At 42.3% G+C, this 10,213-nt stretch overlaps 1 protein-coding gene across 4 annotated transcripts in view; it reads left to right on the top strand.

Annotated features, from left to right (window-relative positions):
• PPP4R1 (protein phosphatase 4 regulatory subunit 1) overlaps nt 1–6,004 on the top strand; it is a 36,937-nt gene extending 30,933 nt beyond the window's left edge. For all 4 annotated transcript variants that reach the window (XM_069957776.1, XM_069957778.1, XM_069957779.1 and 1 more), the window contains exons 13-20: nt 29–124; nt 213–398; nt 526–687; nt 1,586–1,686; nt 2,987–3,107; nt 3,306–3,440; nt 3,717–3,858; nt 4,902–6,004. In XM_069957776.1, the coding sequence (XP_069813877.1) occupies nt 29–124; nt 213–398; nt 526–687; nt 1,586–1,686; nt 2,987–3,107; nt 3,306–3,440; nt 3,717–3,858; nt 4,902–5,065 (1,107 nt within the window). In that variant the 3' untranslated portion in view covers nt 5,066–6,004. The remainder of the gene's footprint in view (nt 1–28; nt 125–212; nt 399–525; nt 688–1,585; nt 1,687–2,986; nt 3,108–3,305; nt 3,441–3,716; nt 3,859–4,901) is intronic.
• Nucleotides 6,005–10,213: the final 4,209 nt, after the last annotated feature.

The following is a 10,213-nucleotide window of genomic DNA, read 5'->3' as shown; positions in this document are numbered from 1 at the left end:
ATATGCTTTCCTCCAAAACCATGTACAGTGCATGCAGTCCACCTTGCGCTACATCCACAATGATTCTGACTTGAGCACTAACAGCAGCTATAGCCCTGAAGAGGAAAAGAAGTCTAAAGTGCAGGTGTGTGGAGAGCCGTTCTTACCCTGTGCATTCTTGCTATCAGAGTGTAAATATTATACCATGATTTTTATTTTTTGTGTGTTGCTAGGATGTTGTACCTCAGGCCTTATTGGATCAGTATTTATCAATGACTGACCCATCCCGTGCCCAGACTGTTGATACAGAAATAGCCAAACATTGTGCCTATAGCATTCCAGGAGTGGCCCTTACACTCGGTAGACAGAATTGGCACTGTCTCAGAGATACTTATGAGACACTAGCAGCAGACATGCAGGTATTGTTTCCTTTTCACTATTGGATCTCTTTGCAGCAATGCTTTGAAAGCATGAAGAGAAATCTACTATGCTGGTGTTCCAAATGCTTACGTCTTTCTCTTTTTTTCTATTTCCTTCTCAATTCAGTGGAAGGTACGAAGAACATTAGCCTTTTCCATTCATGAACTAGCATTAATACTTGGTGATTCCCTTACTGCTGCAGACCTACTGCCAATCTTCAATGGGTTTCTAAAGGACCTCGATGAAGTCAGGATAGGTGTCCTAAAACATCTCTACGACTTTTTAAAAGTGAGTGTGTACACTTGACCACATATAATATGTTAGGGTTATATATATATATATATATATATATATAATCTAATCTGTATACAAATGTGAGAAGCTCTTTGGCTGTACTAGTGTCAGTTTATTTAAAATATTGACTACTCTTGCTAGTTTGATGAAGAATGCAAACATATTAAGGGTACGTTCACACGGTGTTTTGGATGCTGAAAATGTGCTAATTCCTGCATGTTAAACAGGGGTCCCCCAACCATGCACTACTAAGAGTTAGTGTATTATTTCTCTTGCACCAGCATTTCCATACAATTTCTGGGCATTTCTGGTGACCTGGAGCTCCTGCATAGTGATGTCCTCATTGTTCATGCGACCAGCGCGCTCTGCTGCATAGTAGACATGCCAGCTTCCAGGAAAGGAAGGGAGGATGTTACTGCGCATGGAGCTTGTGAAATCACCAATGCATCTACCGCATCCCTCTTCCTGCACAGTAATGTCCTTCCACTCCTGACGACCAGCGTCTCTCCTATGCAGCCCTGGCCTTCTGGAGAGGGAGGACATCGCTGCACAGGAGCTCCTGGGTTGCTCTCATTCTTCTGCATCTGCCCAAGACTGATGGACTGCTAGTAGTATGAACGGTGATGCTGTTGGCATATTGGGGGTGATCCGAGCGCCGTGCACCGTGACTTCCTCCCTCTCCAGGCAGCTTGCGTGTCTCCTGTGCAGCTGAGCATGCCGGCTGCCTAGAGAAGGGAGGACATTACTGTGCAGTAGCTCTGGGTCACCAGAAATGCCCATTAGAGCTGGGATTCACGTTTTTTTGTTGTTTGTTTGTTTGTTTGTTTGTTTGTTTGTTTTTTAATTTTCATTGTATGTATAAATAACATTTGCAAATTTCCCTATTTTTCAGCTTCTTCAACCTGACAAAAGACGAGAATACCTGTATCAGTTGCAAGAATTTTTGGTGACTGATAATTGTCGGAACTGGCGTTTCAGGGCAGAACTGGCAGAGTATGTGCCTTATGGAACTAGACTTATATTTCAAGTATTCAACAGTGGGTGGAATGAAATGTTTGTTAATGTATGCCACGTTATGTAGAATCTGCTTAGGTTTAGGGTGCCATATTAACTGATCAAGGACAACTGAATCTTTAAGGGGTTTATTACAAAGAGGAAACATACATATATACAAAATGGGAGACTAACTAAGGGATAGGAATATAAGGGAAGGTAGGATGGTAGGAAGGGATGGTGGGAGTTAGGAAGTGCCTAACTATTCATTTGTGTGCAACCTTATATACCACACACACACACACACACCATCACCATCACCATCCTTGGAACACCTCCAAATACTGTCTCAGCCAATCAGCACAATTCCTTTATGCTTACAAGACAATAATGCAGAGGTAAACTGTAGGTGGCGTCCTTTGGGTAAAGTAAGGTCCTTGTCCTTTTCATGACTCTATTGGGCGTTTTATGCCCATCCACATGTGACTCCTGCTGTCCTGCTGTTTGACTTCATTCTTATCACTCAGATGGTTAGCATTGTCCAGCATTTTTGAGTCTCCATTTTATTGTCTTTGGAAGGACCTTCATTTACAATAGGCTTTGTCCATTCATTCACCTTTTTTTTTGCCCTCTGTCACCTGACAGATTTATTTGTTTCGGATTTATACAGGCTGTGGTCCATGTTGGTTCCAACACGTTATGTCTATTCTTTCCATGGTTCAGCCTCTAAAGGTCTTTTTTAGACGGCCTGATATGGAGCCAACTACAGAAGCAAGCACGTGATCTCTATTTCTTAGGTCCGTCTGAATACAATGATAACCATGTTTATATAGGTTTCCCTATAGGGGAAATATAGCTTTTATTAGTAGCTCATTGGTGTAGCCACTCCTGGAACCTAAACGGCACACTTAAGGGGTTAATGGCAGGCAGCAGCACGATCGCTGCTGTCAGCCATTGACTGTCAGGACCTGGCTACTATCTGCACTTTCATCCTCTGTAAAGCGCACTCAGCTACTGAACATCATGGCATACTAGTATGTCATAGGTCCTTAAGTGTCAGGCTCATGTGACGTACCAGTACGTCTTAGATCCTGAAGGGATTAAATAAAACCATGTAAGAACCACTACAGATACATATATCATACAAATTTGACAACTTGGTGCAGGAATTTCATTGTGCACATCTTATGCATTTTGATGTGTTGAAACATTGTATAAGTGCAGCACGTTTGCTTAAAGTCTCCTGATAATCTGGGAAACTAGTAAATAACTGGTGTGTGTCTTTTGCTGCTCTTTTTAGGCAATTGATTCTTCTACTTGAACTGTACAGTCCCAGAGATGTTTATGACTATTTACTCCCTATTGCTTTAACTCTTTGTGGAGACAAAGTTTCATCTGTACGCTGGATATCGTATAAACTGGTGAGTGTGCTTCCTGCTCATTTTTTCATCCACAATTTTATACATTTTATTCAGACTTTCAGTAAAACAGAGAAAGATAAGTGTTTGGGTGGGGGAGAAAATCTTGCATCTCCCGTTTGTAGTATAAGCGTCTCTGATCTCTAGTAAATATAATGGTTAGCTTGGTCTTTCATTTATTCTAAAAGGTGTGCTTTGCAGGTTAGTGAAATGGTAAAGAAGTTGTACTTGGCTCCCTCTCCAACCTTGGTCCTGGACCTCATGAATAAGCTTGTGGAGCAATTCTGTCGGAGCACAAAATGGTCAGGACGACAGACATTCGTGTTCATATGCCAGGTTTGTTCTCACTTTAATCTTTATTTCTATTGGATGTGACTTTCATCAGAACATGCATAATACAAAGCACAGTGGTTTGTTCTTTTCTTTTCCTTTTTTTTTTTCTTTCTTTCTTTCAGTTTAGATATCTGCAAGCCCTGTTCTGATGGGTTAAAGCAGCTGGGTAACATATCATATTTGCGGTTTTGATAAGATATAGGCACATGAGACGCTTGTGATCCAAGTAAAACCTTAGCTTGTATTTTTTGATAAAATATAATCTGTTTGCTTTAACAGGCCCTCATTGAAGATGACTGTCTTCCTATGGAGCAATTTGCTATGCATTTAATGCCACATTTACTTCAGCTTGCATCTGATAGAGTACCAAATGTCAGAGTCCTCCTTGCAAAAACCTTAAAGCAAACACTGTTAGAGAAAGGTGAGCAAAGACATTAATATTCATGATTACCCTTTTAATGCACTGTGCATTATCTTGCTTTTCTTAAGCAAAATTAGGCACATGTTGATCATTTTTGCAGAATTTTCTATGCTTAATAAAGTGTGCAGTGGTACACTGCTACCCTAGCGTAAACTTAATGCTACATATTCCACAAGAGCCCTTTTTTACATTGTGTGTGTGTGTGTGTGTGTGTGTGTGTGTGTGTGTGTGTGTGCTAGTTATGAACAACTCAGCTGTAGATGTGCAGAAGAGTCACTGTGCTTCTGTAGTGCCAGACAGAAATGCACTTTTGGTTATATTAGTATGGTCACTTTGGTGCACTCCAAATTACAATGTTATATTTATTACTACTAAATCAGTGCCTTAATGGTAATTTTTAGGGTTTAACCTCTTAAAGGAGAAGTCGGGCGAAATCTTTTTATAGTAATATATTATTACCCCTCAAAAGTTATACAAATCACCAATATACACTTATTATGGCAAATGCACATACAGTGCTTTTTTTTTCCTGCATTTACTGGGCTGGTGCCGTGGTGCTGACAGTGCAGTGAAGGTGCATGTCCGTTAATGTATGCAGTACCTTTCTTGTAGCATTCGGTCCAGTAGTGTTTTTTTTTTTTTTTTTTTTTTAATTCTTGTCTGTAACTTGTAGTGGTGAGGAGTTTGTGCCACACTTAGGCACATCTCACCATCACTTCCTCCTCCCTCTTTTCTGCCTGGCCCTGCTTCCTGATGATGTTGCTGGCAAGGGCCACGCGTCGACTTGCTAGTATGCGCAAGCGCCCTGTATATCATGCGCAGTATCGCAGATGAGGGCATGCCCACAGTTGCGCCACTCATCTGCACTTGCAGTTTGCAGGAACAGTCGTGGCTTGGGAAGGGGTTACATTTTCATTAGGGTGCTTGTAGGTTGCCCTCCATGTTTTTATATATTTCTTTGACATTTGTGGTGAACTGTTGACAAGTACAGCTATTTTAATGTAAACTGATTCACATATTTAATTTTTTCCACTTGTCCCCAGAATACTTCCTCACCTCTGCCAACTCTCACCAAGAAGCTGTGGAGCAGACTATTGTGGCTTTACAGATGGATTATGATAAAGATGTCAAGTATTTTGCCAGTATTCACCCTGCTAGCACCAAACTTGCAGATGATGCTATGAGCACTGCTTCCTCCACCTACTAATATGGGTATTGATTTCCTGGAAAATTCAGCTTGATCTCAAACCCAAGACCATATTATTGGCCTTTCTTGTCTTGTTATTCCTATTCTACTTTAGGAGGGAAGATTGACTATGAACTCTCAGAGGATTGCCACCAAAGCCTTAAGTCTCCTGTCTTCCTGAGATGTCAAAAAACTTGAACTGGCTGATGAGTAACTTTATATCTGTGAGGACTTAAAGCACTACTCTAGGTTGTCATCATTCAGAAGGTTCACTTCCTAAGTCTTTTACTGCTGGAGCTGGTACTAAAGTGCTTGCATATATGTTCTGTGCCCTAAATACCATATATAAGGAGCCTACAGTATAAATGGGTACTAATGTGGCTTGCCATATGCAGTAGCACTGTTATGTATCAATAGGCCATAACCTGCAGTGACTTCTACTAATCAGTCTGTTCCAAATCATTGTAGAAAAGTTCCAGTATTAGGGGCAAAGGGTTTTTTATTAAGTGTATCCCCCATCACTTTCTTAATGTGTGAATAATTTCCTTATTGGGATGTGTGTGTTAACTGAGAAATAAAGGGGACACATACCCTTTTTTTCTTTCTTAAGGGCTCAGTGCTAACACTACATTAGATACTGATTTTAATCCTTAAATGCAGCATATTGCTGTACTTATAGGCAGGCAACATTGCTGTTAAGTACCTCTGTTATCATTTGTTTTCATGCTGGTCATGACCTGAAGGATATGTGTTGATTCACGTGCTTCAAGTCAAGTTTGCTTTTTTTTTATTTAACTTGATCATGATCAGCTATGAGGTGCATCACTATTGGTCTACATATAAATGTACATATCTGTTGTACTCCCTGGAGTACCACAGTCTTTAATCATGCTGTTTAAAGTTCAGTTGTAATACAAGTTTATTTGCTTGTCTGAATAAAAATTTATTAATAAGTTTCAATACACTCTTCCTATTGTTTACTTCATGTGATGTAGACTTAAATCGACTCTGTACCCACAATCTGACCCCCCGAAACCACTTGTACCTTCAGATATCCAAGATCAGTCCTGCGGTCTTTTCCGCAGGTGATGCAGTTATTGTCCTAAAAAAATACTTTTAAACTTGAAGCCCGTGTAAAAAGGGGGTATCTGTGCCCTAACTTTGCACAACCTCTCTTCGTCCCTCCTCTTCACCCTCTTCTTCATTAGGAATGTTCAGGCAGATTGCCTCCTATTCCCTACTTGTGGGAGCCCGGCACATGGGCTGGATCGTTAAAGGGGTAGTGCGGCGCTAAACAATTATTCACTAAATAACACACATTACAAAGTTATACAACTTTGTTTTGTATGTTATGTTAGTGAATCGTCCCCTTCCCCGTGTTTCCCCCCACCCACACCAGACCCGGAAGTGTAGTGCTCTATACATACCTGCTTCTAGCCGACCCCGTCCGCCATCTTGTGCCAATGATGTAATCTTCGGACGGACGGAAGAACCGCGCCGGCCGGCCAGCCGCCTTCTGCCGCGTCATCAGCGATTATCGCGGCTGAGTAGCTGATGACGCAGCAGGTATGTATAGAGCACTACACTTCTGGGTCTGGTGTGGGTGGGGGTAAACACGGGGAAGGGGGCTATTCACTAAAATAACATACATTACAAAGTTGTATAACTTTGTAATGTGTGTTATTTAGTGAATAATTGTTTAGCGCCGCACTACCCCTTTTAAGGACTTGTGCAATGTTTTGAGAAAATGTTTCAGTGGCATTCCTAATGATGAAGAGGCCGGGAGGAGGGACGGAGGGGTGGTGCAAAGTTAGGGTACAGATACTCCCGTTTGGCACGGGCTTCAAGTTTAAAAGTAGGTTTTTTTGGACAATAACTGCATCACCTGCCGAACGGACCCCAGAACAGATCTTGGATTAAAAGCAGCTATCCGAAAGTACAAGTGGTTTGGGGGGGGGGGGGGGGGGGTCAGATTGTGGGTACAGAGTTGCTTTAAGGAGACTTAAGCCCCTCTTACACGGGGCGACTTGTTCCCCGCGCACTGCTGCGGCCCCCGATCACTGTCGCTAGATCATCCGGGCAGCCCATAGCATGTAGCAGCGGTCTGCTGCCGTCGCTCCTATTCTGAGGAGCGACGGCAGCGGATTGCTGCTATATGAGTCGTTTGTCTTTCAACATGTTGAAAGACAAACGAGTACAACAATCAGCCGACATTGTTCATGTCGGCTGATCGTTGTGTTCTATTACACAGGACAATTATTGTCCGTAATGGCCCACATCGGCCGAATACGTCTGATAATCGTTCAGTGTAATAGGGCCTTTAGGGTCCATTTACACAGATTATTTGACAGATTATCTGCCAAAGATTTGAAGTCAAATCAGATCTCCAAATATCTTTTCAGCACAGGGAAGCATGAAGTGCTCTAAAAACAATCCTGTTAAGACTGTGGTTCTCCCGGTTGCTTATGCACCTTTTTCTACCACACTTTTTCCTTCCACTCAACTTTCCATTAATATGCTTTGATACAGCACTCTGAGAACAGCCAGCTTCTTTAGCAATGAACTTTTGTGGCTTACCCTGCTTGTGGAGTGAGTGAATGACTGCCTTCTGGACATCTGTCAAGTCAGCAGTCTTCCCCATGATTGTGTTGCATACTGAACCAGGCTAAAGGCCCTATTCCAGCCGATAAGCGTCCCGTGGAATAGAAGGCAACAATCAGCCGACATTGTTCATGTAGGCTGATCGTTGTGTCGTTTGTTTTTCAAACATGTAGAAAGACAAAAGACTCGTACAGCAACGATCTACTACTGTCACTCCGTGGAATAGGAGCGGCATCAGCAGACTGCTGCTGTATGCTATGGGCTGCCCGGACAATTACCATGATTTTGTTATGAACTGTCCAGCCCTTGTATGTTGACATAGGTCAGATATTCTTTGTATTCTTCACACCCAGAAGTAGTCCTAAGGGCTTATTCCAATGTTCCATGAAACACGCATGGAGAAGTCCTGTGGTGGAGTCCTTTCCCGTATGACATGATCAATATCATGTCGGGAGCAGGGAAAGTGTTTGAATACTTGCAGCACTGTTATGAAGCAGCCATGCATCTTTGGCTGTATCTGTGTTTTCCTAGCAGTCCTCCCTCTGCATGGAGAGGGCAGCCTTAGGGATATGAACTCATCTGTTTTGCTTTGTAGGAAGCAAAACAAATTTGCTTGTCTCTAGCAGCAATATATATATAAAAAAAAAACCTTTTTACGTAGAAACACAGTAGCGGCACTCTCCCATAGGTAAAATTGCTTTAATTCATAGGCAAGAACATAGGACAAACAGTGCGATCCACAGGAAAAGCTACGAATCGTTTCGCGCTACACGCGCATCAACAGGCTCATGAGCCTGTTGATGCGCGTGTAGCGCGAAATGATTCGTAGCTCTTCCTGTGGATCGCACTGTTTGTCCTATGTTCTTGCCTATGAATTAAAGCAATTTTACCTATGGGAGAGTGCCGCTACTGTGTTTCTACGTAGAAAGGTATTAATCATGTCTTCGGCAGAGCACCACCCAATGGTATAACAGCGGTTCCAGCTTCAGTACACAGCCCGGGCTTGCTCCACATATTGACTGGTGTGCCAGCCGTTACTTTTTGGTTGGTGTATATAAAAAAAAAAGTTTAAGGGCTAGAGTAGTGGAGTGCCACAAGGGTCTGTTCCATTATTTTTTTTTTATGTTTAAGTGAGATAGGAAAAAGTTTTTCTGATTCCAGAATGTAATAAAATGCTTTTATTACATAGTAAAGAGTCAGAGGCTTCCTGAGCTCTTGTAGTGCAGCAAGCTGTAACACCTCCTTACTTCTCATTCCATACCTGACCCTGCGTGGGACTCAGCTTTCAGGTGTTAAGTAGGGAGGGGGAGAGAGGAGGCATTACAGCCTGCAGCTGTACAGGCCTCTTCTGTTTTGCACCAGAGAATAAAAGCATTTCTCTACATCCTGGAAGCACAGCTAGATATATAAATGGTACCACGTGTCTCCTTGATGTAATAGCATCTAACGATGGCAGCCGTTTGGAACATGAATTACAGCTGACAAGATTTCCTTTAAGCACCTGGATCGAGTATAACTACTACCTAACTATATGAGCCATGGGTCTCCAAACTGCAGCCCTCCAGGTGTTGCGAAACTACAACTTCCATAAAGCCCGGACCGCTAAAGCTTTGGCTTTCCAGGCACAATAGGAAATGTAGTTTTGCAACAGCTGGAGGGCTGCAGTTTGGAGATCCATGATATAAGCAGTTAAAGGGTAGTGATAGTGGTAGATTTAGGGTAGTGATTTCTGACCTAAAATAAGTCACCAGTAAAGCCAATCGAATGTGGGCTGTATAAAGCTCTTGTTAGAGCTGGTTTACTGTGTCCAGTTCTGGAAACCTCATAAAGATTGATAAAATACAAGTCCAAATATGGGCTACAAAATGGTGGACGACCAGAAGCATAAAACATGAGCAAAGCGTGACTGTCATTTTTCAGAAAATATCGATAGTATAAGACAATTTAAGAAACTCTGTAAATGGTTTTATTTAGCAAGATAGCTTCCTTCTGTACTCAAAGAACCTTTTACCTCCCCCCTCACTTCAGAAGAAGCAGGATTTCTGTGTCCATTATGCTCTGGAGAGAGGAGGGGTCCAGAGGGGTGAGTGAGTAGGAGAGAAATATCAGTCCTACACAACACCCTGCAATCTTCTCTCAGCAAGTTACTAGATGAGCACTGACCTTTCTGACCCCTGAATCTAGCATTTTAGATTCCCAGACAGTCTACAAACAGCTGACCTTCATGTCTCCTCTTCCTGCTCACTCATCTCCCTCCCCCTTCATAGGATATAATGGACACAGCAGAACCAGTCTTCCCTTGCTTCTCTGTAATGAAGACAGATTTGCTTGATAATGAACAGATGGGAAGTGAGGGGGGAGGCTGGAAAACTGCTTCCTGAGAACAAAGGTTTTATGAGGCAAAAAAAGCCTCTATTACAGAGTTTATTAAAATCACTTGTACGGAAAAAAAAAACATGACAGTTACACTTTAACCCCTAGACGACCCTGGACATAGGGTTACGTCATGGAAGTCTGTCCCCAGACGACCCATGATGTAACCCTACGTCCTGGGTGTTTCTCCGGCTA

The sequence above is a fragment of the Dendropsophus ebraccatus genome, chromosome 2 (genome assembly GCF_027789765.1).
Source record: "Dendropsophus ebraccatus isolate aDenEbr1 chromosome 2, aDenEbr1.pat, whole genome shotgun sequence".
Lineage (NCBI taxonomy): Eukaryota > Metazoa > Chordata > Amphibia > Anura > Hylidae > Dendropsophus > Dendropsophus ebraccatus.
The sequence above is the reverse complement of the archived record's forward strand: the minus strand, read 5'-3'. Positions and strand labels throughout refer to the sequence as shown.